The sequence below is a fragment of the Cavia porcellus genome, unplaced genomic scaffold (genome assembly GCF_034190915.1).
Source record: "Cavia porcellus strain 051 isolate PalLab524CR breed Dunkin Hartley unplaced genomic scaffold, mCavPor4.1 scaffold_14, whole genome shotgun sequence".
NCBI lineage: Eukaryota > Metazoa > Chordata > Mammalia > Rodentia > Caviidae > Cavia > Cavia porcellus.
In genome coordinates, this window is record NW_026947497.1 from 63,181,149 (window position 1) to 63,209,046 (window position 27,898).

The following is a 27,898-nucleotide window of genomic DNA, read 5'->3' on the forward strand; positions in this document are numbered from 1 at the left end:
CCAGCATCTTGTCTTGACAGAGCACATGCTCAATGGAAACACTGCACTGCCGTCCCGGGGCTGGGCAGGCTCTGAGAGGGAATCGCCAGTAGCCCTGTCAGTGTCCGAGGTGCTGCCTGTAAGATAGGAACATTTCAGTATGGAGAGAGCGGCCTGCCTCTCCCAGCCTTGGCCCCAGCTGGTCCCCATTGCCTTCAGGATAATAATTCCCACTCAGGGAACTTTGCTTCGTCAGGGAGGAGTTACTTACAATGCACACCGGGCGCTGACTGGCTGGTGTCTGAGTGCTTGTACCTCATCATCTCTGCAAGGACCTCCGAGCTGGGGCTTAAGGCAGCTGCAGTGACACGGGGCCTCCCCTGAGAGGTTTTAATTCCTTCTAAAATCTGAAGAACTTTGGGATCAAAAATTATATTCATTATTTGTTTCCGTGCCGCTGGAAAATGCAGCTTTGGGTTGCATTTTGCAGGAGGGAGGGCTGACAGTGGCAGAGGTGCCCAGAGCACAGAAAGTGGCAGTGTGCCCCTGGGGGACCCCTGGCTGGGAGAGCTGTGCATGCAGACGGCAGCTCGGCTGAGTGGCTATCATGTTCCCCCATCAGTTCACAGGTCTGACCCGGCGGGAGGCCTTCCTGGCCCTCACGCAGAAAGCGCGGCAGCTGCGCGTGGGCGGCCACGTGACCAGCGACAAGCTGAAGGACTGGCTGATCTCGAGGCAGCGGTACTGGGGCACGCCCATCCCCATCGTCCACTGCCCAGCCTGCGGCCCGGTGCCAGTGCCCCTGGAGGACCTGCCCGTCACCCTGCCCAGCCTCACGTCCTTCACAGGCAAGGGCGGCTCCCCGCTGGCCACGGCTTCCGAGTGGGTGAACTGCACCTGCCCGAGGTAAGGCACTGCAACCACGCAGGGCAGGGACAGTGCTGTACCCCGCGGACTCCCCTGGAGGCTTTGAAACTTAGATGGGCTGGGAAGCCCTGGATATCTGTAAGCGGGAAATGTGGGCTCCAGCTCCAGGGAGAGGCTGGCTCCCCCTCTTCACTGATGCCGGCAACACAGGGTGTCCCTGCTGGTATAGCAGCCCACAGGCAGCCAGGGGAGGAGGCATCAAGGCTCGCAGGCTCCTGAAGGCCAGAGGCAGGGCTGACAGCCACTGGGCAGTGCCAGCAGGAGGGAGGGCCCAGAGTGTGGACTGCAGCCAGGCATTTTGCTCTGCTGTGTCCTCAGTGTATAACCTCGCACACCTGTGAGGACCTGGTGGGGTCACCTGACGCTACTCTTTCTGTGTCTCCTTCCTTCCCTTCTGCTGCCATCTCTCGGTCCCCTTCCCCTTTGCAGAAGCACTAGCTCCCTGTCTCCCACTGTCTATCTTTATTGTGCTCTGTGTTTATACTTTGGGTTTCTAGTAGAAGAGAAGCCACATGATCCTTAGGTGTGGGTGTCTGGTTTATTGCACTTAACATTATGGTCTCCAGATGTATCCATTTTCTTACAAATTGACTTAAATTGATCCTTCTTTATGGCAAAGTAGTACTCCATCATATAGAAATACCGCATTTTCTTTATCCATTCATCTGCTGATGGACATGTGGGGCTTTCCCAAGACTTAGCTGTTATGAACCGTGCTGCTTTGACCATGGCTGTGCATGGAAAGCTGTAATATGAAGCCTTGAACTCTTTCAGGAAGATGCCTGGCAGAGGAACACCTGGGTGGGATGGAACCTCTGGTTTTAGTTTTCTGAGGAGCTCCATATTGATTTCCACTGTAGTTGTAGCAGTGGATTCTTGACTCTTGAGCCCAAGGCCTTGGGTGGGTCTCTTTTCCTCTCTGAAATACAGAACAAGAGCCTGAGTGGTTTCCAGCTCCTGATCTGCTGCCTTTGAAGCAAATGCTGCCCCTGCCATCCATGGCTGCTGCCTGCCGGGGCCTCATTTTTGTCCCCCACCCCCGTCTTTGGTGTCCGCACCGGGACTCCATTGTTTTCAAGCTCAGCAAACCCTCGGAGAGGAGCTGACAGGAAAATCTGCCTGAAGCCAGCGGCTTCTCTATAAAATCCAGCCCAGTGCTTTCTCCTTTGCTGATACCTGGGCACAGATTAGGTGAGGAAGAAGAGGTGCCTTTATCTTCTAATTATTTCTCAAAATAGTGTCTGCTTTCTGCTGGATCCCACTCCAAATCAGAATCAAATCAGATCAACTGCTCTCGGTGGCAGGGACCAGGGTCCCAGGGCTTTGCTGACAAGCTCGCACCTAGCAGGAGATCCTGGACCCTTGGCTCTGAGCTCTCTGTTCGACCCCTTTGATTTAATCAGCAGGCATGTGTGCCAGGGACAAGGGGTGACTTTCCTTCTGCACTATTTGTAAGGCTGATACAAACTGTTTCACAAATGCAAGCTAGAAAACACAGCCTTATTTTGGTTTTTTTTTGTTTTAAAATTCAAAGCAGATCCAAACCTCGCATGTTTAGTTAGCAGAAGATCCATCATTCCCTCCTCCCCGTCCTGCTTGCGAGATCCTGAGGATGCCCACTGCGGCCCTAAGGAAAAGGTTCATTTTCTTTTCCCTCTTCACACACAGAGGGGCTGGAGTGCTGGGCTCTGCACCCTCCGGGAAGAGTCCACCCTCTGGCAGTGGCAGCGCTGTGCTCTGGAATTTGGGACAACCAGCTCCCTGTAGGACCTCTGATGTGCAATGTTTGCCAATTTCTGTGGTGATCACACCCCTACCAGAATTCATTTCGAGCCATAAACTTGATGCCACTTGCCACAGAGCTGAGATGGAGATGCTAACAGTGGTCCAGGATATCCCCACCTGGGGGCCTCCAGCATCATTTGCTTCCCGGGCTGCCCAGGGGGATTTCTGTGTCCCCTTGTCTTAGAGCAGAAGTAGAAAGGGAAACCAAGTTCCTTTCTCAGCACCTCTCACCGCAGGGTCTTTGGTTTTTCTTCATGCGTCGATTGGCTTAAAAGTGCCCTGATGTTGGCAGTGGTTGGGAGCTCCCTGGTTGTGCCTACCATAGACAGCGACATACAAGACATGGCCCTGTCTCACCCTTTCCGGGGCTCCGATTTTCTACCAAGTTAACCTGAGAGAAGGAGAGAGTGAGCTGTCAAATATGGAAGACCAAAATGTTTGTGTTGCAGATTTCCTGAAAACTTGCTCCAAATTACCTTCCCGGAACACAGCACTGTTCTCACGGCATTTAAAATTCCTCCTCGGCACGGCTCTCTCAGAAGCCAGTGTGAAACTTCTTTAACACTGACGGAGAATCCGTTGATGAACCTGGTTTACTTCCTAGGTGCCAGGGAGCTGCCAAGAGAGAGACGGACACGATGGACACTTTCGTTGATTCCTCGTGGTACTACCTCCGGTACACTGACCCCCGGAACCCTCACAGGTGACAGCCCGACCCTACGGCCCCCAGGGAGCAAGCCCTAAGATAGAATTAGAAATGTCACAGAGAGGACCCCACAGACCAGAATACAGAGCTGACAGGAGGAAGGGAGACCTGGGGGGCTCCAGCCAGGCCCAAGGGGCGCTCACTCGGTCCGAGCCCCATGGTCCCAAGGTCCCCAAGTCCTGGGTGCGGCCAGGCAGCACAGGCTGGCAAGAACCCTGCCCAGATCCTGATTCAGCAGAGGCCTGGGTTTGAGCTGCAGGCCTGCAGGCCTATGAAAACAAAAAAAGGGAAAGCGGCTCTCGAAATGGGGACGTGATAAATTCACAGCCAAGTAAGTCTGTGCATAGGACAGATACATAGGAAGAGAGAGGAAATGCCATCCTCACTGTGCCCTGGCTGTGTGAGGCAGTAGCACAAATGTTACTTAGTTACCTAGAGACAGCCAGGTGACTGCAGGAGGGCAGGGGAGGGATAGGAGGGCTAAGAGGCGCTGCCTCCTGTGTGTACAGCCAGGGGAGAGCTCTCAAACTGGAGCCCGCGGTGTAGCTCAGCAGCATGGCACCTCCTGCCAAGCGCAAGGCCCTCCATTAGATTCCTGGTGCCAAAAAAAGAAGATGAACATAGCTTTGAAATATAATTACCTGCAGAAAGAGCTGCAGAGTCGAAAATGGGTGAGGGGCAGCTCTGGTAGGAAGAGAATCTTAGGGCTGAAACCCTGTGTTTGTGATACATCCTTCAAGAACTTTTGAGGTTTTTTTGGATAGGTGTGCATGTGTGTGTGCATGCATATGCATGTGTGAGTACATACCTGTGTATTTTCTTTTCTTCTTTTTTTTAATCTTTTTGAGACAGGATCTTGCTATGTAGTTCAGGCTGGCCTTAAACTCACTTTGTAACCCAGGCTGGTCTCAAACTGGCACCAATCCTCCTGCCTCAGCCTCCTGAGTGCTGGGACTATAGGCATGCACCACCATACCCCACTGCATGTGTGTTTCTTTGACCAAAAAAAAACCATTAATGGAAAGAGCGCTTATATGAACCTTGCTAGGCAGCTGTCATCTATGGTAGAAGTTTTCTGGAGCCCTGTGGTGTGAGTAAGAAACGTCCCGACTCTTTGCTGGCTGTAGCCCAATGCTTTTCCGGTGGAAGGGGCTCCTACCCACCCTTCCAGAACCCTAGCCTGCAGTACTATGATCGCAGTGTGAGTCATTTTGAGCATGAGTGGGATGCAGTGTGAGTGGGTACACAGCTCGAGGATGCCGAGTCCCCTTCCCGGGGGCCTTGGCTGTGGGGCCAGCCGGAGAGCAGACTTGCCAGTCTCAGCTCCTCGGCCTTTATTCAGAGGTACAGCGCTGTGCAGGCCTGGGGCTGTTTCCAGGGATGTCCGAGGACTCCGTGGCCACCCACTTGTGACCAGCCCAGAACCTTCGTTACTGGCTAAGCCTGTGTCTGGCCCAAGCTCCCACCAGCGTGGGTTCTGGGCGGACCAGCTACTCTCGGCATCCTGCTCCTTAATTTATCCCTAGCTTGTCCCCAGGCAGACAACATCCTTCACTTCCTTACCGTTGCCTGGATCTGCAGTTGCATTTCTTTAGGGAACCATTTTTTCACAGAGAGAAAAAAAATGCTTTTTACCTTAGCAGAGTGTTGGCGTAGTAACTGGAGGAGAGAGACCCAGCTATCGACAGACATGCGGTGGTGGCCAGGCTTCCCCACCTACAGAGGGCCAGCTTGGCCAGGTTCTGGGGCTGGGGCTGGGGCAGGGAAAGTCACCAGATCCAAAGCCTCTTAGGACAGACCTCCAAGAGTACAGGGCTGTTCGACCCTTAACCTTACAGGAGGACGCGGCTTTGAGAACGGAGGGTCCATCCCGCCGGATGCAGCCCTCCCTCCAAGGTTCGAGCCAGAAAATGGAGAAATGGAGTTTCCTCTCCATCTCCTTCCTTGCCTGTTAGGCCCAGGACCTCCAGGAAGCCGCCTTGTAGCATCTGGTATCCAGCAGGGGACAGCTGCGGGGCTCACTTGCTTACGGCAGTTACACCCTGAGCCTGAGTCCTTGCATTCAGGACCATTCACAGGTTCTTGCTGGCCATCTGAAAGCTACTTGGAAACAGAAGGGTACTTGGTTCTAAAATGAATTTAGCATCTGCACATTAGTCTGTTCTGAACGCCTCCTGCTCTCTTTGGGTGAGAGCTCAGCTGTCAACCCTCTGCCCCTAAGGAAAGTGGAAATACTCTCCGTGTTCAGCACACTTCCTGCCCAGATGCCTTTGTGCTGGGACGTTTGGCTCTTTTCTCATTTGCTATGGATATTTCACTTAGTAAAATATGTCAGCCCCATCTTCCGTCGCCATGCTATTCTCATAAGTGAATACCGGCTGGCTTCTTTTCCTTTATTACACAGCTTTTCTTTTAATGTACTCTTGAATGGGAATCGTTCATTCCAGGGCCCAGGCAAGTGGCAGCAGGCCGCCTGGCACCCAGCTCTGGCAGCTCAGCCTTAAACGCCTGCTCTCTCTGCAGCCCTTTTGCCCGCGCACTGGCTGACTTCTGGATGCCCGTGGACCTGTATGTCGGAGGGAAGGAACACGCCGTCATGCACCTATTCTATGCACGATTCTTTAGCCACTTTTGCCATGACCAGAAGATGGTCAAACACAGGTGAGCATCTGTAGTGCTTGCAGAAGAGCTAAGTTCATCAGTGGTCAGGTCTTCTGACTCGGGGTAAGGCTGCGCAGCAGAGGACTTCTGTCCTCCAAGTGTGCCTCAGAGGTCACCGTCAGTCTTAGCAGCGTGAGCTGTGTGTACCCACAGTGCACACCACACAGAAGGCACACCAGCCTTTTCTGTGGGGCGGGGATCAGGAGGGAGCCTCAGAGTTTCACTTTGAGGCAGACGAGAGGCCTGTGGTGAGAACTATGGTAAATATTTAAACACTTTAGCCAGACGTGGTGGTGCAGTCCTGTAATCCCAGCACTTGGGAGGCTGAGGCAGGAGGATCACTATGAGTTTGAGGCCAGCCTGGGCTACATAGTGAGTTCAAGGCCAGCCTGAACTGCATAGTGAGACCTTATCTCAAAAAGACAATAAAATAAAATAAAAACTTACTGTAGTAAAGGCACGTGGCCATCCATCAGCCCTCAAAATCCACCCCCACTTTGTTCACTCTCCTCCCATCCTCCCCACCACTTTCTCAAGCAGCTCTGGAGTCCTGTGCCCTGAGCATCTGTACAAGGTGTAATCAAAAATGCAGTGAAAGGCATCCAACAGAAGGCAGCTTGTAAAACCACAACGCTGGGTCCTCGTGCACCTCATTCACTGGACTGGCACCCTTCTCTCCCTAGGGAGCCTTTTCACAAGCTGCTGGCCCAGGGCCTCATCAAGGGACAGACCTTCCGCCTGCCCTCCGGACAGTACCTGCCACGGGAGCAAGTGGACCTCACAGGTGAGATTCCCTGCCCAGGCTTTGCTAGGCCTGGCCGGTCCTTGGGGAGGAAGGACGCCAGAGAAGCAGAGAATACCTCTGGCAGTAACCAACAAGGAAAGGAGCCAATCTAGGGCTGTAGCCACCTCAGCTCCGAAGGATGTGTTCTCTGTGTCACAGGCGTGGTCGCCCATGGATGGTTGTTAGGTTTGTGCACTGCACAAAGGCACCTGGCTAAGGGACATTCAGACACTTGACCAACTGCCCATTTCTGGGCCACCGCTGCCAGCAGAGAGCATCTCGCTCCTTCTCAGCTCTCTGTGTAGAGACACTTTTCCCAGTGTGCACAAGAGTGCTTATCTAAAGCCAGACCCTTCCCAGGCTGGGCCCCAGGAGGTGTCCCTCAGCCCTGCAGTCCTGGATAAGCTCTTCAGGGATGTCCACATCCTGCGTCCCATGTCCTGGGCCAGGTGGGGTGGTGATGTCTCTCCCGGGGGCTCTGCTAGTGGGGAGGTCACTGAGACAGGAAGCCCTGTTCTGGTTTCTCCGTTCCAGTTCTGACTGCTGAAATGCGGGCTGCCACTGGTGGGGGGTGGTCAGGGACGGGAGTGGCTAGCAGGGGGCGGCGACTCTGTCTTGGCTGTCCTCCTGCCTCCTGAGCCCATGGGGACCTGGGTCCACCCTGCCCATTTTCCTTCTTAAAGTGACTTTGGGGACACCGTGGCCAGAGAGCTTGCAGTGCAGTGCCCAGGGACCTCAGTTGCCAAGCAGAGGCTCCGCCAGTGCTGACCTCTGCGCCCCCCCCACTGGGTGTGGCATGAGGTCCCCTGGTCCAGCTGGGCCCCTGAGCCTCTGCCACCAGCACCAGCCGGCCAGCGTGTGCCAGGGAGGGCACAACCCAGAGGCCAGTGCCAGCCCACGCACCCTCATGGTCAGGCCATGGTGACTCGCGGTGGCCTCCTGGCTGCCTCCTGCGAGACCCAGGCCACAGCAGGGGCCACGCACATTGTCCTACTCATTCCTGCTTCGCTTCTCATTCTAAGTGATCCGCTTGTGAAGGGGCCTTTGTTTTCTTAGAAAAAGGTGGCACGGTCTTTAGTGATTGTGCTGTTTACTGGGAAAGGCTCTGGGAGGGCGGTGGGCTCTTCTGTTTCAGAATAAAATCATCTCCATCCCACAGTGGACAAAAGAGAGAGGTGTGCGCGGAGTGTCTGTGAGATTCTTCCAAGCTCACTTGTCCCGCTTGCCCAGATTCATTCATCTTTCCTTTCTTCCCCTTTCTTTTTTTCTTAATTTATTTCTTCCTTAGCTTTTCGGTTTTGGTTTTTTGAGACAGGTCTTACTGCATAGCCCAGGCTGGCCTTAAGCTTTCGGTGACCCTCCTGCCTCAGCCTCCTAAGCACTGGGATCACAGCACACACCAGCACACCCAGCTCACCCCAGATTTTCTGATCTGCTCTCCCAGGGCCCCTCACGGTCCCAACACTTCCTGCACCTTCTCGGTCCCTAGGTGGCGTCCCTGTTCACTCGGACACGCGGGAGCCGCTGGTGGTGTCCTGGGAGAAAATGAGCAAGTCCAAGCACAACGGCATGGACCCTGAGGAGGTGGTGGCGCAGTACGGGGTGGACACCACACGGCTCTACCTGCTCTACGCTGCCCCGCCTGAGAAGGACATCCTGTGGGATGTGAAGAGTAGGTGTCCTGTCCCTGCCTCCCTCCAGTCCCCCCGACTCCCAGCTCAGCCCCCTGGGCTCCAGGAGCTGGGGTGGGGGAGCAGGAATGACGCCACCCTCGCCACCATGGGCTGGGTCCCCAGTAGCCATCAGTGCAGGCTCACGGACTCACACTAGGTGATGGCAGACTCTGGCAATGTGACGCCTGTCCCTGCAGGCGCCATAGTGACGCCTGGCTCTGCGCTACTCCTTGGTGGCCTGGTCCTCTCTGGACCAGAACTGAAAGGTTCTTCTAGCTTCCAGAGCAGCGTCCCCTCCTCCCTGGGCAGAGCACCCCAGGCCTCCTGAGCCTCTCTGGCCTCTGCCTCCACTATCCTGTGGCTCTCAAGGGACAGGTGGTGGCATCGTCCTGGGCATCGGACCATGCCAGGTACATGGTCCAGCGTACATGTGGGTGAGGCCGGCCAGGGTCTTGGGCTTGAGAAACAGGCACAGGGTCCATGTGCAGGGTCCCTGACCTGGGCCACATACCATGGTGTGCTGGGTGTGTGGACACAGACACCTCACTCTGCTGCCGCCCTGCCAGCGCGCAGTCTGTGCCATGGCAATGCTCCCCTAGGTCCCAGCACTCTGGGAGGCTGAGGCAGGAGAATTCCAAGGCTGAGCCCAGCCTGGGCCACTTGGTGGCTTAGTGAGGCCCTGGGTCTAAACATAAAACTAAGAAGGGCCAGAGACACAGCTCAGCATGATGGCCCTGGCTTCAGTGTCCAGCAGCACAGGCTCACATGCACATGCACACACCCCGGCTAGGATGGAGTGTGTGAGCAAGGTCGCTCTGCCCTGCGGTGCTGCAGTGCTGTGGCCCAGAGCAGGCTGCTGTCACTGTCGCAGCCCCATGTCCCTAAGCCCAGCAATGCGCTCCGTAGCCCAGCTGTGTCCCCACTGCCCTTCCAAGGGGATTGGACCTCTCCCCTCATGGTGACGGTAGATCGGGGCACGGCCCTGCCGGGCCCCCACCTCCACCAGCCTCACCGTGGCCTCCTCTCTCCCCCCACAACCCAGCCGACGCCCTCCCAGGGGTGCTGAGGTGGCAGCAGCGCCTGTGGGCCCTGGTCACGCGGTTCATTGAGGCCAGGACTTCCAGGGGGGACCCGCAGCCCACACCACTGAGCAGCGCAGAGGAGGCCGAGGCCAGGAAACTCTGGGAGTACAGGAACGCCGTCATCGCTCAGGTCAGCGCAGTGGTCAGCTTGGCCAACCTCAGAACTCTGGCTCGGGGCAGGCGATCCTCTCCAAGGCGACCAGGGTCCAGTGTGGCCTCACAGCTGCCATGTGTCGCCACCACAGCGGAGTCGGGGGTCCCAGTGACACCACAGCCTTTATTTCAGCACCCTGTGAACCCCTGAGGTCTCAGATGTGTCCACTTCTGTGCTCTGGCCTGGTCAGAGCTGAGACGCACACATGCACACGTGCACATGTAGGCTCTGAGTCACACGAAGTGTCCCGAGTTGGCCTACATTTCAGATTGGGGGGCTGACGCTCCCCAGCTCTCACCTAGACCCCGTCACTGGAGTGAGGAGGTGTGAAGGTCCCTCGGCCCAGGTCTCCTGCCCCTTAATGTTTGCTCATGGCGGGTCCCGCCTGAAGCAGCCAGCACCAGCCTTGCTTGCTGACACCTGCATGGAGACAGAGCTGTCACAGATGCAGCAGAGGAGGCATAACTCCCACCAGGACACAGCATTGACTGGGAACTTCAGAGTCTGTGCTGGTGACATAGGGTTATCGGAGATAGTAGAGCTTAGTTGATAAATATCTCTGCACGCAGCTTTTTTTTTTTTTTTTTTTTTTTTTTTTTTTTTTTTTTTTTTGAGGCAGCTTCTCACTGTGTAGTCTAGGCTGGCCTTGAACTCACTATGTCATAGCTCAGACTAGCCTCAAACATGAAAGGATCTTCTGCTTCAGCCTCCTGAGTACAAAAGTTGCCCAAACGTACCACCCCACTTGCCTAATTTCCCCTTTTTCGAGAATTCTTCTGGGGATCTTAAAGGAATTTTGTAAAATGGGTAATTCCTCTTCTGCTGGCAGGTGACCGCCCACTTCACGGAGGACTTGTCCCTGAACTCCGCCATCTCGCAGCTCATAGGACTCAGCAATGCCCTCTCGGTGAGCGAACTGGCATCTTTGCAGCTGGGGGCGGGGGTGGGGGTTGAGGTGTGACACAGCAGCCCACAGGGTCCCACTCTGTCACCTTCTTGGCACATTTCTGTCATCCTCAAAAAGATTTTCACTGCGGCACAACCTGTCCGTGGCCGGAAGCCGTTCCAGGGCCCCGGATCCACAGCCTGTGCTGCCCGGGGGCCATGAGCCCAGGTCGGTCAGGGCAAACCCAGGGCCAGCGCTGGCCTGGTATGGGCTCTGCACTCCTGCGTGCCTAGTGTTGTCCGATCCTGGAATCCGGAAGGATCCGCATGACCCTCACTGGAAAGGGAGACCTGCCCTTCCCCTGCCACTGTTCCCTGTGACACATGACTCCCGCTTTGCTGATCGAGGGAAGAATTTTCCAACAAGCAGCAGCAACTGTGGGGAACACACATCACAGTGATGAACAAGGGCTTTTGAGCGTGAAGGCCTCTCCAGGTTGCAGGAAAGGGGACCTGGCCGTCCAGCTCCATGGTAGGATCCACTTCCCAGCGCTAATAGGCAAAGAAGAAAAATTCTGCAGATTTGACTCCAGAAAAGTGGATGTTTATAGAATATTAGAATGACCTTAGAGCTGGGCATGGTGGAGCACACCTGTGATCCCAGCATTTTGGAGGCTGAGGCAGGAGGATCACTGTTGAATTCCAGGCCAGCCCGGGCTCCATAAGTGAGTTCAAGGCCAGCCTGAACTGCATGGTGAAACCCTGTCTCAAAAAGAAAAAGACCATATTTATATGAAAACCACTAACTCAGTGAGGCCAGCGGAGCTGAAGCCTCAGCAACCCAGGCCTTCGGCTGCTTGTGACCTGAGGCAGCCCCTGAAGGTGATTCAGTGGCAGAGGCCTGGACCCCACACATACACCCTTGGAGCAGGTCAGCGTGACCGTGGCCCCTGGAGGCCAGGCTGAGAGCCCAGGGTGACCTGTCTGCTCAGCGGGGTGGCCTCCTGGCCTTGGGGACTTGCGGGGCAGCAGGAGCTGCTGGGAGGTGGGTGCTGTGTGGAACCCTAGGGTTAGTGATGTGCATACTGCTGCCCGCCTGGGGGTGTAGCTGCGTTGCCCTGGGCATTCCCTGTGTTCCTGTCCTCTCACGAATACTCTTGTGTCCCCAGCAAACCTCTGCCCCAGTCCTCCACAGCGCCGAGTTCGAGGATGCTCTCTGCGCCCTGCTCGTGATGACCGCCCCACTGGCCCCGCACCTGGCCTCGGAGCTCTGGGCAGGTATGTGGGCACGACTGGGGCTCTGTCCACGGTTACCCTGCCACCAAGAAGGACATACCCCACCATGCAGAGTGGACTTGACTCAGGGAACATTGGGGCCACCGTAGAGCGTCCTTCCCCATGTCATGGTCCCCAGGGCCATAGCTCTCGAGAAGGCAGCATGGAGGAGGCATCTTTGCTGGTTTGCACTTTGTCCTTCCCCAAATGGTCATCCTAGCCGACCTGGTGACCGGCTGGTCCTGAGCCAGTGCTGAAATGGCCAGAAGCTCGGCTCCTAGAACTCTCTCCCCACCAGAGAACTGCAGGCCCAGAGAGGATCAGGGCTCCCCATAAACCCTCAAGGTGGGATTGGCCAGGCAGATGGGGACAGGCAGGGGCAGATGTGTCACTGAGCTAGGCAAGGTCACACTGAGAGCATGGGGTTTGTAGAACTAGCATGTGTGACCTGCATTTGATCAGGTGTTCCGTTTGCCCAGGCCTCTCCTAGTCCAGTTCACTATTGTGGCCCAGCGTGTGTGAGGCCCTGGGGTCAGTCCCAGCCCTGCAAACAAAGTGAATACAACTGAATGAGAGGATGGAGGGGTGGGTGAACAAGTGGACTCCTGCTGCTGGCCCAGGAGGAGAGCAAGAACCCGGCTAAGGCCAAACCCTGAGAGCCTCAGGTGGGCCTGAGACTCCCACAGCCTGGCGGTGGGACTCTGTGGGCAGCAGCCGTGGTGTCTGTCACTTCTTCGTGAGAAACTAGAACCCCTGCTGAGCTCAGACGCCCCTGGGAACCTGAGCACCATTCTGCACTGCAGAGGCGCAGACAGTGCAGAGGCCACACACACCCTGGGGCCTGCGGTAGGGGGCTGGGGACCCCCAGTAGAGGATGGGTGATCCCCTGACTGTCTTTGATGGGACTTGAGTTGGTTTCCTAGGGTGAGCAAAGATTTACCTCCGAGCATTTCCAGTGAAAAATGGGTCTTTGGTGGTGTTCTTTTTTGATGGTGGTTTTTTATGTTTGTTGTTGTGTATCAAGAATCGAACTGAGGACCGGGCAGGCACTTGTGCCCCTGAACTACATCTTCAACCTGAAGGTGCAAATGTTTCTGAGTTTGGTTTCACTTTTGACTTGTAGATGTCTTTAACAAGGCACCCACTCTGCATGATGACTATGACCAGAGTAGCCGTCCCGCCCCACCAGCTCACCCGCTGCACCCGCAGGGTGTCTCTTCCAAGTGAAAAAGCAGGCACCTGTCACCTGTCCGGCACTCCTGATTCCTGGGGTTCCTGGAATGGTACCTCAGCCTCCAGCCCAGGCTCTGTTTTTGGGGTGTTTGTTTGTTTTGTGTTTTTGGTGCTGGAGATGGAACACATGACTTTGCACTTGCAGGGCAGGTGCTGTGCTGCTGAGCTGTATCCTTAGGCCTGAAGTCGGTTTTGGAGCTGTGCGTTCCCTTTGGCTGATTTAGTTACTGGGTTTCTGTAAATTTTAACATCTGGTGGACTGTTCTTCCTGTATTTCTTTTCAGCTAGTTATTTTAGCTCTTCTTGATTTTTTGGTCTTCTCAGTGGAACTGATACAATTTTTACATTCCCACAAACTGTATATAAATTAGTAAGATTAGGAAAAATACATGAAGATTAATGCTATTGTAAACACGAATCTGCCAGTCCAATAGATCAATCCAAGTGATTTGAATCTCTTAACAGACTGAGAAAGGAATTGCTTGTGATTTTATTAAAACTATTAAAGTTTTAAATATCTTTTTAAAGGTGTAATTGGCAAAATTGTACACATTTACAACGTACAATTGTGATTTTTTGATTTTATGTATGAGTGTATATATAAATATATATATATATATATATATTTTTTTTTTTTTTTGAGATAGAGTCTCACTTTACAGTTCAAGCTAGCCTTGAACTCAGTATGTAGCCCAGGCTGGCCTCAAACTCAGAGTGACCCTCCTGCCTCAGCCTCCCAGGTGCTGGATTACAGGTGTGCGCCACTGCACCCCACTATATATACAGGTTTTTTAAAAATTGAGCTGGTTACTGTATCTATCACCTTACCATATTCATCATTGTTCATGGTGTTTAAAATGTTTAAAATCTAGCCATTTTTGAGCACACGATCATTAAGGAAAATCACCACAGATCTCCAGAACTTACCTCAAGGCTATACAATGTTTTTAAAATGATCTGTGCACCGTCCGCGGCCCGACTCCCCCACAGCCTCCCCTTGTTGACAGGTAAAGTCCCCACGTTCTCTAGGGTTCTGTAATCCGGAATGGCTCTCTCTGGCTTCCCACCAGCCTGATGCCTCCACGCCATCTGGGCTGTGGCTTTGAGGTTCCCTGCCCTTTCCTCGGTGACCTCAGTGTAGGGGGCTGCCTGCCCGGCAGGGAAACCCCGGGATGAATCTGGACCTCGACTTTGCACAGTCTTGCTACATGAGATTCGGGGAAGCACCTGCCTACGGTGTGAAGTTTACAATTTACAAATTACTTTTTTAAAACCAGTTTTTTCTTACGAGGCTCAGGCCAGTTGGAGAGCCTGGCGTGGGATGACTTTCTCTGCACCCCTCCCTCCACGTGCACGTGCGTCCCCTGCTGTCCGCACGGGCTCCGGGCTGCCCCCCCCCTCCACCAAACCCTGTCCCCAACGCGGTTGTCTGGTTCCGCCCGGTGCACTCTGCGGGAACAAGCCTGGTGGAGACCCCGCGCCTTGGCTTCTGACCCGGGACTTCCAGGCAGCTCCCGAGCTTTCCCGGCCAGGGAGGCAGCATCAGCCATCAGCCTTACCCTTTCTGCGGTGGCCCCTGTGGATGTATACAAGCCGAGCCGGCGCAGAACCCTCCCCCTTCCTGCCAGTATTGCGTGGGGCCGATCTCCACCCCCCCCCCAGGCTTTTCAGAGCCACAGTGACCAGCTTGTTTCTTTTCTTTTCTTTCTTAACTTTTTTTTTTTTTTTTTTTTTCTGTTTTCTGCGATCAGGCTGGCCTTGAACTTACTGTGGAGCCCAGGCTGGCCTCAAACTCCAGGCAATTCCACTGCCTCGGCCTCCCAGATGCTGGGATCTCAGTGTGCTGCTCCACTCCCAGCCCAGTTGTTTGTTTAATTCAGCGAATCCAGGACTGGCCACTGCTCCCTCCGGTCCCATGTGTATGTGCCCATCCTTTTCCAGTGAGCGGCCGTAGGCACTGCATGGTCGGGGAGGAGTCCCCGCCCCTGGCCGTTATTCTCAGGTCAGGTGCTGATCTGAGTCCCAGGAGTCCCCTGGTATCCTCAAGAGAAAGCAGGACACTGCCCCTCCTGCCCTTCTCAGCTGGTGGTCAGGCCAATGCAATAAGGCTCACGCCTGTCACCCCAGCACCCTGGGAGGCTGAGGCAGGAGGACTATAGGTTCCCGCCCAGCGTGGGCAATTTAGCAGCTCTATCTGAATATAAAAAAGGGCTGCCAGGTGTAGCTCAGTGCGGAGGCCCCAGCTTCAGTCCCCAGTATCAAGAAAGGAAAAAGGCAAGTCCCGTGCAGGCAGAAGTGAGGGTGTAAAGCGCTGCCTGTGACTGACACAGGCAAGGATGTTGACAGGGCAGCCAGGCTGGCGGCCTAGCGGGTGGGTGGCAGGGACAGTGAGGGCTCGGACCAGTGCCCCCAGCCCAGGGCACATGCGCAGACCATGTGTGGTTTGGGTTCCAGGGGCCACAAGCTGTGCATGGACGCTTCCTCCAGGGAAGGCTTCGGCGTGGAGGGGAGCCCTCTCCACTCGGGCTGTGACTAACCCAGAACAAGCCCAGAGCGCCCAGGAAAAGCCACCAGACATGCGGAGGGAAGATTTATGTCATAATTAGCTCTGGAAAGTTGAGCGTGTTTTGGGGACTTTTGTTCTTTGATGTTTGTTTTGTGGTACTGGGGACTGAACCCAGGAACACTCTGCCACTGAGCCACATCCCCAGAGCCTTGTTTTATTTATTTTGAGACAAGGCCTTGCTGCACTGCCTGGGTTGGCCTCAGACTTGCACGCCTCCTGCCTCAGCCCAGGGTGCAAGGATTACGCCGGGCACCATCGTGCCAGCCTCTTTTGCTACTATAGTCCAGGCTGGCCTTAAACTCCCCATGTAAACCAGACTGGCCTTGAAGTTGGCCCGCTCCACAGTGCTGGGCTCAGCCTTTTTAAATGTTTTTTTTACAATGTAAATAATATAAATTAGTAAAAGTTCTAAATGGAGAAGAAAATGAAATCCTTTTTTCAAAAACCAGAAGCAAATCCCAGAACTGATGTCACAGCATGGAAAAAAGAATATTTCTGAATGTTTTCAAATTCCAAAAGGACTGGGGGTGTAGCTCAGGGTAGAGCGCTTGCCTAGCGTGTGTGAGGCCGAGCCTCCGTCCCCAGTGCTGGAAAAAAGTTGAAAAGTGATCAAGGTTTCCCATAGAAAAACCTACAGAACAGGTTTTATAAAAGGAAAAGGGGATGAGATACGATCAGCATGCCTGAGGTCTGGCTCCAGCATCTCGGTGAGGGGAAGGGGAGGACCTTTCTGTGTTGGTGTCCTGGCCTACATGGGTGCAGCTTGCCGCCAGGACCTGAGCCATCCTGTCCACTGTGCACACTCTGCCTGTGGGTGTGGGGCCACCGGGGCCGCAGCTGTTGGAGTTGGGAAGGGACTAGAGGGTCTGAGTGCTTGCAGAGGCTGCTTTGCCAGTGGTATGTGGAGATGTGTGGTGATGACTGGCTCCATTGCAGCTATGGGCACCATTAGGCTCTGTGCCAGGCCACAATAAGAGTAAGCCTGGTGGGGCTGTGGAGCCCCAGGGTGACTTCCAGGGGCCACATGGTGTAATGGGGCCTCCGTGCATGCTTGGAGACTGACCCTGAGTCTTGGCATTGCAGGCCTGGCACTGTTGCCCCACAAACACTGTGCCCACTATGCCTGGGACACTGATTTGCTGCTGCAGGCCTGGCCTACGGTGGACCCAAAGTTCCTCCAGCAGCCGGACGTGGTGGAGATGGCCGTGCTGGTAAGTGTGACCTGGTCCCCAGGCCTTCGAGGTGGCAGCTGCGTGTCCCCAGCACAGATATCGAGAAGATCACACACCCATGCTGGGCGGGGAGAGAAAGCCCCCTGGGCCCCTCTGCAGGCCTCCCTCCCCTCTGTGGGAGGATAGCGCTGCATTCAGCTGCCCTGGGTGGGGCATTTTGGGGGCAGTGCATGCAGAGAGGGTGTCAGTGAGGCGTAAGCATCATACAGACCTCCAACACTGGAAAATACACTCAGAAAAGCCAGCTGTAGTATTTTTTTCCATGCACAGTGGTACATGTTTACAATCTTAGCACTTAAGGAAGTTGAGATAAGAAGATCACACATTCAAAACCTATTTAAAAGCCAGGTGTGATGGTGCACTCCTGTAATTCCAGCACTTGGGAGGCAGAGGTAGGAGGATCCTAGGGAGTTCAAAGCCAGCCTGGGCTGCGTAGTGAGTTCAAGACCAGCCTGTACTACATAGAAAGACCCTGACTTCAAAATAAAGACCCACTTAAAGCAATGTAGGAAGACCTAATCTCAAAAAAAACTGTATGTGGTAATGCACATCTGAATCCCAGCACTTGGGAGCCAGGCTGGAGGAGCACTTTGAGCCTACATATTGAGACCTTTTCAAAAAATAAGAAAGTAATTAAAAGGGCCATGGTTGTAGCTCAGTGGCAGAGCACCCTAGGTTTGATCCTTTAATACCCCCCAAAAAATAGTTCATTTTTTTTCTTTCTTTTCTGGTGGTAAATTGAGATTGAAATAATAAGTGTAGTTTACTATTTAAATCTTTTATGCAGGAAAGAACTCTCTTATGGTTTATCCTCTGTAATTTTATTTATTTATTTACTTATTCATTTGGAGTTTGTTTGGCTTTTTAAAATTGTTTTTGAGACAGTTTTACTATGTAGTTCAGGCTGGCCTTGAACTCATTATGGAGCCTGTGCTGGCCTCTAACCTGTAGCAATCCTCCTGCCTCAGCCTCCTGAGTGCTGGGATTACAGCCTCGGGCCCCAAACAACTAGCTTGGGTTTTTTAGTTTCTTTATACTGATGGACCGCTTTTTGGCTAGAAGAATTGTTAAGGAGATGCGTGTGGGTCTAATGGCTGAGGCTGCTGAGTGCCCCTTGTGAAACCAGGCACCAGGAAGAGTGGCTGACTTGGTCTCTGGGAACTGGCCACCTGCGACCTCTGTGCAAACCAAGGGTGTAGCTCACTCTGGCCCACATGGACAGAGCGTTGGCTCCAGTGGTTCCATCCTCCTCCTGCCCCGGGACAGCCGGGCACCACAGCCTGCTGTTGCTCCCGCAGCAGCTGTGCCAGGCTGGGAACCCACGGGTGATGCCTGTCTGTCTGTCTGCCCTTCTGTGTCTCCCTGTGCACAGTGCCCCTCCCTGCAGCTGACCCCTTCCCTGCACTATCCTCATCTTCACCTCTCTCTTCCCCTCTGCAGATCAACAACAAAGCCTGCGGCAAGGTCCCTGTACCGCAGCAGGTGGCCGGAGACCACGACCGGGTCCGGGAGCTGGTGTTGCAGAGCGAGCTGGGCGCCCGGCTGCTGCAAGGCCGGAGCATCCAGAAGACCTTCCTGTCCCCGAGGACGGCGCTCATTAACTTCCTGGTCCAGGAGTGAAAGTTCTGTGCATCTCAGGGCTCAGCGAACCCGGGGTCAGGACGCTCACTGTCATGCTGGGGTGACTGGAGCCACCACCGCAGGGGAGATGGGGACAGGAGCTGCCCTGTCCCTGACCCCCAGACTGTGCCACAGTGCCGCAGCCGCCTGAGCCCAGGCAAAGCCACAGGGAGGCCCTAGGGTAAAGCAATCCCGGAACCAAGGCAGCCTGGGCACCCTTGCAAGCTCTGGTGTGGTGTGTGCGTGGCTATGACCCCCGCAGAACCTCTGGGGTGACCCACAGTCTCCCAGGCTGCCGGAAACAGCCATGGGGCCACATGCCGCTTGCGGGGCGCCCCCCCCCCCCATGCTGGCAGGACACACAGACGCACGTGCACTGGGCAGAGCATGCTCCTCCTGGGGCGTGAGAGCTGCTGTCCCAGCCCCAACTGGAGGAGCCACCACCGCCAGTGCAGCCCTAGAGTGGGTCATTCTGGGGCTCACGCACCTCTTCCGGGTGTCCCCGTCCTGTGCCAGCTGCTGCGGACTGATGCTGGGGACAGCCAGCAACAGGAACGGCCCGGTGCACACTGAGGCCAGTTCTGAGTTTATGTGTGGTGGGCTGTGCTCCCCGGAACTGACCTAAGCCCCTGACCCATCTGTAACGGGCAGCGGCGGAAGCTGGCCTTCGTGTGATGCCATCTGTTCTAACTCTGGGCCCGTTGGGAAGCAGCTCAGACGCGGTGCTCCAGCCGACCTTCTCCATCTAATAAAATGTCCACCGCGCATGAGCAGCCATGGCCTCGCCAGCACCACTTGCTCTCTGTTCTGGGACCCGATCTGGCACGCGCCACCGTCGAACAGCAGCGACACTCAGGGAGTTTCACGTGGGCACGGGCGCGGTGCTGGACCTGTCCCGGAGCCCTGTGATCGCAGTTTAACTGACTGGGATGCAGCTTGTGGACCAGGGACCCTGAAACTGCTCAGGTGTGGCTAGGGGTTGAGTGCTGCCTTGGGTCACGTGCTGCGCTTGCTCGAGGCCCAGGGTCACACATGCATCTCCACACAGTTCTGGCAGCTGTGAAGCTTGAGAAGTGGATCGATCCGCCAGCGCTTTCGTCCCAATCCAGGACCATGGCATGATGAAGCAGCACTGGGAAGGAGGGGACCTGAAGGAAAGCGGGCCGGGACCCCGGGGAGCGTCTGCACCACAGACACAGCGCTTGCATGCAGGAGCAGATGGGAGTAAACAGGAACCGAGGCGGGTGTGGGCCCAAGAGGGGTTCTGTTCGATTCTCTTTTATGCAATGATTTAGGTGCATCTAGCCCCCGCTGCCCCAGGGCCTGTGTGGCCGATGCGTCACAGGCAGGTGAGACGCCCACCGTGCCCATTGCCAGGGTGAGGGGAGCCCCAGGCAGGTCCAGTGAAGGAAGCAGGGTGCGACGGCAGAGCCTGGGGCTGGAGCCCAGCCCTGGAAGCCCCGGCTCGCGGGATGCAGGTCATTTCCGGTTGGGGATATGAGTTGCCCAGGACGGGTGCCCAAGGTCACGACCGCCTCGTTAGGAGTCCGCCAAACAAAACGGAACCAAGTGCAGAGCAGAGAGCACTCTAGTTCGGGTTTTTTTGTGGTACTGGAGACTGAAGCCTGGGGGCGGACTCCACCCTCCCCTGGGCCCCCAGCCGCCATCCTCATGTTATAAATTTTAGGCAGGACTTGGACTTTGGGTCCAGCAGCCTCAGCCACCCAAAGTGCTCCACTGGCCAGCCAAAAAATGGGTTTTCAAAAGCGTATGATGGAAAAAAACTTAGGAAAATTTTCTCATGAATAAAATGACACAGGCCATGGATACCAACCATAATTTAAAAAAAAAAAATCCAACACTATACAAAGAAAAACGAGAAGAGATTTGCCTGTAGGTCACTGGGTGAGTAGGTGTCCCCCACGCCACACCCTCCAGTCCAGCTGGGGACACAGGAAATGACACCTCCAACGCCAGAAGCCCAGTGTGCCGATTTGTGTTCCCCTGAATCGGAGAATTAATTCCAAGGACCAGGAGGTGGGGAGCAGGAAATTGTTTTGAGGGAGGGACAGGTGGGCCTGAGTGGCCTCCCAGCGAGCCCAATCTCAGCAGAGGTTTCCAGAACAAAATCGCAAGTGAGGACAATGTGAGACAGAACTGTAATCAGCCAGTGAGGTCCCAAGCGTGGCCTCGTAGGTGACACTGATCCAGGGGAAGCGGGTTATGGAGCCAGCATGTGGGAAAGGAACAGGAGGGTTTGCAGGTGCTGGTCACCCACCTGAGTGACTGATGTCCATCTAGACTTTACTGGACCGGGTGACACAGACTGTAGTCTATTGCTCATTACCCCTGGAGGCTTGCGGGCTTATGCATCTCGTGTCTGTCTTGAGGCCTGCCCTTTGCTGGATGCCCTTCTGGTCATGGTCCTCAGGCATTCCTGTCCTCTGTGCTGAGTCCCTGTCCGGCTGCCTGGCCTCCTTCTGCCTAACTTCTCAGTGTGCACGGATTTGCACTCCCCGAGCCTCCTCAGGAACAGAGCAGGTAGGAAGCAGCTGTGCTTCAGCCCAGGGTGGGCGGCCACCACCTCGTCCATGCTGATGCATGGGGAGGGTGGGAGCTGGGGAGACCACCTATGGGATGTAGGACACCCCCCGGAAAGGCAGTCTGGGGGTAGGGGCTGGGAGAGTCCTGGTGCTCCTGGGGGCACTGCTTCCCTGTGACGGTGGCTCACACCTGTGTGTCAGCCAGTACCCTGGCTGTCCAAGGACCAAGCCCTGAGTATCATTGTTGTCATCACCTGACCAAGGATGAGTGTGTGGCCAGTGCTCGGAGGCCACACTCCTGCACCCTCGAGTTCAGTCCGCACCAGGGCAAGTCCTCCCACGGTCCCTGGAACTGGATCAGAGGAACTGGGATGCGGGTGCCTAGTCAAAGCCCTGGACTCAGGATGACTCCGCCCTGTCTTAGTCACCCCATCCTTACCCAGAGACCCAGACAGGCACCGGGCTGGGACACACCTCCCTGAGGTTTGCTGTGTCGTTTTTCTGTTCCTGCCATGTTCCGGCTCAGACCTGCCCCTGGCTTTTCTTCCTGTGATCCGTAAATCTTGCTGCTTTTCATGCACCCCTGAATGTATGCTTGCAGTTCTTCACTCACCATGCACCAGACCCTGCAGCCCGTCTGTCAGGTGTACCCCACAGGATCACTGGCAGGGTAAGAACAGCCGGCATAAATCAGCAGCCACCACTCAGCCAGAAAGGGAAGCCATGGCCCTGTCTGGGGTGACCCTGTCTCCTCACATGGTTCCACAACCAACCAAGAGCGCATGCGAGATGCATGGGACAAGTTCCCTGGGGAGGAGGTGACCAGACAGGGGTCATCTTTTGTCCTAGCAGCCAGGGGCTTTCCCCTCAAGTAACCATGGTTTCCCATGCCTGGGGTGGGGAGAGGGGTGGGTTTGGTACAGGCCCAAACCCAGAGCAACCCACTCGGGACCCCTTCTGTCTCTGCCTCAGACAGAAGTTTTCTTTCACTCAAATGTTTCTGTTCTTTAAAAACAATTCAAATTTAAAGCTCATTTGCTTATTCCCTGTCATTAGACTGCCACCTACTGGCATGTAGTGGGATATCCTCTGCTAAATGCCCATTTGTCAACCAAGGGTTCTGAGAAAGCTGTCAGAGTTTAGGGGTTCTGGCATGTAGAGTTACTATGACTGGTATGCACAGCCTGTCTGATATCCCTACCTGCCTCTGCGGGAAGTGTGAAGATCTTATCCGCTCCTCATAGGAGCTCTGCATCCCCAGCCTAACAGTGAATTTACTCTGCTGCCATTCATCAGGCTGCTCTGCAGCTCCCGCGTCTGGCTGTCCTCTGATAGGTTCCCTCAGCCCCACCAATGGGCACAGCTTCCTCAGGTGCTCAGAGCCCACATCTCCGAGGGTGGAGCCTGCAGCCCCCGCAGCAGGAAGTAGCCACTTGCAGACTTAGATGGCAGCCACAAATGACTGGGGGGATTTGTGTCTGGGTGAGAGCAGGTGGTTCGGGCACGGCAAGCTGGCTGGACATCTGGGCAGGTCCTGCTGATCCTGAGACCTGTTCTCCATGGCCGCAGTGCCCTGCAGTGCCCAACATGAGGCAGCCTGAAGCTGACATTGAGAGGAGGGCAGTGGCCACCAACCACAAGGCCACTGTTCCTCGCCCTTGCAGTTCCTACCCTGATGCAGGCCATGCTTCCTGTTTTCTTCAGAACATTTCTTTTTCATGTTTTTATTCCTCTTTAGCCTTTAATAAACAGTGAGGTTGATGGGCCCCGTTTGTCCTGTGAGACTCTGAGTGGGACAGTAAGAGCCTGGAAGGAGCCCCAGCATCCCACATCTGTCAGCTGTGCAGCAGCAGTACATTGGGACAGCAGAGATGAGGTGAGCGCTGTGGGAATCAGGGTGACAGTGACAGCCTGGGCCTGGTTTTCATCCTCAGAGTGCTCCACAGGGCCACCTGGGGGGGGGGGTCGGGGACATGGTGGTGCTGGAGACCTGACACAGTCTCTGTCCAGGCCCTGATTCCAGAGGCGGATACTTACGACTTTTGCTGGGCTGTCTGGCCACAAGCAGTGGCGGGCACCAAGCCGGGCTTCCCAGACTCTTTCCAGATGCCCCACTGCTGGCCATGGAGCTGGACTCTCTCCTTACCCAACTGTGCCATGCAGGCAGGGCTGGCAGTGGGAGTGGGCACTGGCTGTGGACGTGCGCATCAGCTGGAGCAGTCACTGCGGCTCATCCCAGCTGTGCTTCAACCAGGGCCACCAGGCAGCCCTCCAAAGTGGTCACTGCTGCACAGTGTGAGGGTTTCTGGAGAAAGTGAGGGTCTGTGCCTCAGTTCACCATGGGGTCACAGCCCAGAGAATCTATTGCAAATCCAAAACCTCATGAGGTTAAAGATGCACCCCTCTGAGTCCAGCACTATGGAAGCTGAAGCAGGAGGATGGCGGAATTCAAGGTCCACTTCAGACTACACAGTGAGACCCTGTGTCTGATAAACCAAAAAAAAAAAAAAAAACACATTTCATACCCCCAAAGAATACACACTGTGACCTCCAGAGCCCTAAGTAAAGCCATACTGAGCAGGGGCCACCTGCACACCTGCCTGGGGTGGGGGAGGCTGTCCTGCAGCTGTGCTGACGCAGGTGACGTGGTTATGAGTCACCATGGAAGGAACCAGATGCCGGGAGCTGTCATGTCCCTGATCCACCTGCTGGGACCAGGAGGGAGGAAGCCAAGGGCAGCGCCCTTTCATACTCGGCGCTATATGATAAAACCCAAAGAAGCCTGGTGCTTGCCGGGCACTCTGTGGGTGGCACTGGGCTGGGGGTTCTGGCTGCAGGGTTTGGGGTGGAGGGGACACTGTGTGCCCTTTCCTTCCTTTTGAATTTGCATCTACGTGTGGTTCAAACAAGACCCAAGACCGAGGAGCAAGCCAGAGACAGGCTGGGGTGAATCCTGGCATCTGATTCATGAGCGGGGTTCGGCACCTCTCACTGCTTTCTGAGCAGACGGCTGGGTAGAGGGTATCCCTGCCAGGATGGGGTGTCACAGGGATAGGGTCTTAGTTACTTCCTTCTCTTTGCCGGGGCAAAATACATGACACCCAAAGTAAAAGGAGTAAGGTTCATTTGGCTCCCAATGTGTGGGATCAGCTGGCTCCAAGGCAGTGTGGTTGGGAGAGGGGAAATAGTCAGGGAAGGCAAGCGAGAAAGGGAGAAGGGGCCTCCTCCTGTCCCTGATGTCCGGGCCACTGGGATTAGGGTGGTGCCGAACCAGTCAGTGCTCTGATTTCATAATCACCCACCCTGATCCCAGTACCCTTAGCCGTGGCCTTGCACCCCGAGTCCTGGCATTGCACCATTGCGCTCCAGACTCAGTGCCTCTGAAAATCCCCACCTGTGACTGCATGAGGCTTTGGGGGAAACCTAGATACAGCCATAACAGGTGAGGAGGACAGAAAGGGTCCTGGTAGCCTGATGGGGCATGGGGTGTGCTGGCAGGCCTGCTGCCTGGGTCTGACCCAGGCCATACTCAGGGCACAAAATCCTGGGACAGAGTTCCTCCAGGGCCGCAGGAGGCTCGGGTCCCAGCGGCTCCTGTTCAGTCACGTGGCAGTGGCTCAGGAAGGAAGGAGTCAGCAGGATGGAAGGGACGGGACCTTGGTGTTGAAGCTGCCCCTATCCCCTCTTGAAATCTGGCCTTTTCAGAGCAATCCCGGAAGTGGCCCTCTGGGTTGGGACACATGCAGCATTGTGCTCAGGGACATTTCCTGCAGCCAGCAAAGTGACAGAAAGGCCTGTTCAGTCGGCTGCAGAATAAGCAGGGCTCTGTCCCTGGCCGTGGGTCTGGGCCACATGAGCCTGGTAGCTTGCAGGCTGCCCAAACAGGGTTTTTCCAGCACCCTTTACTCCACAATCCTTCACACACGCTTGTGTAGCAATGCACAGGTGTGTCCCCGCAGCCAGGTTCTCTTTTCACAGTTAACACGAGGCCTCACACGTGCCAGATGAATGTTCTTCTGTGCAGCTACACATTTTATTTTGCTGTGGGGGTCTCATGAAGTTGTCAGGCTGGCCTCAAAGTTACCATCCTCCTGCCTCAATTAGCTGGGCGTGCAGGGGTGAGGCACTGCACCCGACTCACCTATTCCTGAGTGAGGATGTTTTCCCTCAGCGCAGTCACACTGTTTATAAATAAAACGAGGGCAAGGGAGGCTTTGCAGACAGGAGAGAGACGCAGAGGGTATAGCAGTTGCTTGTGTTTATGACGGAGCCTTGGTGAAGCCCAGCGGAGTTTTTCTACCTCTGGATGACAAAGCCACGACTGTTCTCCCCTTTCTTTATTTTCTTTCTTCCATTTTTTTTTTTCTTTTCTTTTTTCGGACTAGGGATTGGAACTGAGGCCCATTTTAAATTTTATTTTTATTTCAAGACAAGTAGGTTTTGTTTGTTTGTTTGTTTGTTTGTTTGATTTTTTGCTAGCGTCATTGGATACCTGGGACTGTGTTCCACTGGTGACAAAGAATAAAAGCAGGGGCAGAGGAGGTAGAGGGTAAACAAAGGTATTTAGAAGACAGAAGTAAGGAAGTAAAAGATCCAAAGCCCAGGAAGGAAAGCTGCCTCAGGGAGGGCTCCAAGCAGGACTTCCACCACGGTGCCTTATGTCTGGGCACCGAGGGCCTCAGGAAGGGGGCTCTGGCTGTCGGCCAAGTGGTGTCATCTGGGGGAGACTTCGTATTTCTCAGTCTGAAGGATGCAGTGCCCTGGAGCCAGTGTCTACTTAGGGAGCTCCCAGATGACCAGGCGACAGTGCAGATGTTTGCGTGAGGTCCAGGGACCTCTCAATGGGCTCCGTCTTGGCCCAACACCCCACAACCATCATATTGGCCCTCTGAAGAGGGGACTCTAACTGCTCTGGCTGCTTTGAGCTGTACAGTAGCATGGCGAGTCCACCATCAGCAGGACAACGCAGACCCTGGCCAGCAGCCATGAGAGGGGTCCACAGGGGCCTCTGTGACATCTGCAGTGTCATGGACTTGGCTGGAGGGACCATGAGAATCAAGAGGCGGGGAAAGAGGGCGGAGCCACATGGAACAGGAGTGAGCGTCCTCTTCAGGGACATGGAGGTCCACAGGGATTTAGGAGGAGACTCCATCGGCACCCTCGGGGGCTCCTGAGCCTGACCTGGTTCGAGTGCACTCCAGGAAGCAGCTGATGAGAGAGAATCTTGGGTTCCAGTGTCCGTGGCCAGGGCGGCACTGGCACTGTCAGGCATCACAGAGGCTAATGCACTTGGGATGCCCAGAACTCTGTCCCTTTCCAGTCCCCAGTGAGGTTTCCCATCTTCTTAAAAAATAACCCCAATGGCTGGGGATTTAGCTTAGTAGTATAAGTGTTTAGTGACTTAGTAGTATAAGTCGTGCCTGGAAAGCACGAGGTAATGAGATTCCTGGTACAAACAATAAAATATAATCCCAAATTGCCTGGTATGGTGACACATGTTGTAATTTCAGCACTTGTGAGGCTGAGGCAGGAGGATCGTTGCAAGTTGGAAAACATCCTGGGGTACAAAGTAAGCTCAAGGTCAGCCAGAGCTGCATAGGAAAACTCTGTCTCAAAAGACAAAAAGAAAAAAAAATATCCCCACCTGTACTGGGAGGGGACATCACAGAGGGAGCCTCGAAGGAGGCCAGCTCTGGTCTTGCGCCCTTACCACTAGAGAAGCTATGAGAAAGCTCTCAAGGCAGAGAAGGCTGCCCTTGGCTGAGCGATCTGCCCTTGGGCTGGGGAACTGTGGCCTGGCCTCCTCCATGTCCATCCTCCCAGGGGATGGAATGGAGCTGCCCAGAGGTTAAAGCCACAACGCCCAGCACCTCTTCAGCGCAACTGTCTTTTGAGGAGTCAAGTGATTCTGTCTTGAAGAGGACTTTGGAGTCCTCAAGGGTCCACATGTGACTGGCAGGCTCTCCCTCTGTGGGAGCAGAGGGGATGCCAGCTAGCACGTGAGTCAACCGTGATGTATCCAGGTCCAGACTCCTGTTGGGGTGACAGGTGTGGGTCCTCCAGGGTTGGTTCTAGAGAAGGGCAGGAAAGAGGCAAGATTACACCAGGGCCCAGTTTCCGAGCTGTGGTGGAGGGAACCATATTTCCTGGGGACAGGCCGCAGGCAGTGGCCAGAGCCCATTGTAAAACAGCCAGGGCCGTTGTGGCTGTGCTCTGACCTCAGTTTCTTGTCTACTGAAAAGCAGCTGGAGAGAAGAGTGCGTGTGCATTTTGAGAGCCGAGTCCCAGAGTCTAGGGAGTGTTTCTGGTGTGTATCGGGGCTCCCTCTCCAGTCCACTGCCTCTCCTGGGCCGGGGACTGTAGGTGGCCTCGGGCACAGTGGAGATGGTATGGCATCCCCAGGGCATGGGCTACTCCCTGAGGGGCTGCAGCCTTGAAGGAAGGCTTTGGGGGAGCCCAAGCCTGGGAATTATTTACCATGTAAATTTTTCTCACCTGTGAAGCCTTCTGTCTCCGTGGGGAGGCCCTGCACACATGAAAGTGTCTCCCCGTACTAAGAGGGCTTGGGCGCTCCTGCCGTTGAGTGCATGGGTACCATCTGACTGTCAGTCCCTGCCGGGGCACCCCTCCCGTACCCCATCTTGTTGGTTGCCAGCAGGTGAAATCCCTTTGGAGAGTTACTCTGTTGGCAAACCCGGCGTGGCCTTACAATATTGTTGGATGAAGCCACTTTAACCGTTAGTTGCCTAGTACTCCCAGGTGGAGCTAGCGGTTTAGGGGGTTGGACAGGAGG

General features: G+C 55.0%; 1 protein-coding gene across 7 annotated transcripts in view; it reads left to right on the forward strand.

Annotated features, from left to right (window-relative positions):
* The window catches only part of Lars2 (leucyl-tRNA synthetase 2, mitochondrial), a 93,563-nt gene extending 70,692 nt beyond the window's left edge, over positions 1-22,871 (forward strand). For 2 of the 7 annotated variants that reach the window (XM_005006837.4, XM_003477019.5), the window contains exons 12-21: positions 602-885; positions 3,296-3,394; positions 5,921-6,058; positions 6,742-6,842; positions 8,332-8,514; positions 9,558-9,727; positions 10,581-10,658; positions 11,806-11,914; positions 16,794-16,921; positions 18,383-22,871. In XM_005006837.4, the coding sequence (XP_005006894.1) occupies positions 602-885; positions 3,296-3,394; positions 5,921-6,058; positions 6,742-6,842; positions 8,332-8,514; positions 9,558-9,727; positions 10,581-10,658; positions 11,806-11,914; positions 16,794-16,921; positions 18,383-18,562 (1,470 nt within the window). In that variant the 3' untranslated portion in view covers positions 18,563-22,871. Of the gene's footprint in view, positions 1-601; positions 886-3,295; positions 3,395-5,920; positions 6,059-6,741; positions 6,843-8,331; positions 8,515-9,557; positions 9,728-10,580; positions 10,659-11,805; positions 11,915-13,034; positions 13,566-16,793; positions 16,922-18,382 lie in introns of those variants that run through there. The other 5 variants (XR_010051573.1, XR_001202906.3, XR_001202907.3 and 2 more) reach the window with 5 other exon arrangements.
* The last annotated feature ends 5,027 nt before the right edge of the window (positions 22,872-27,898 follow it).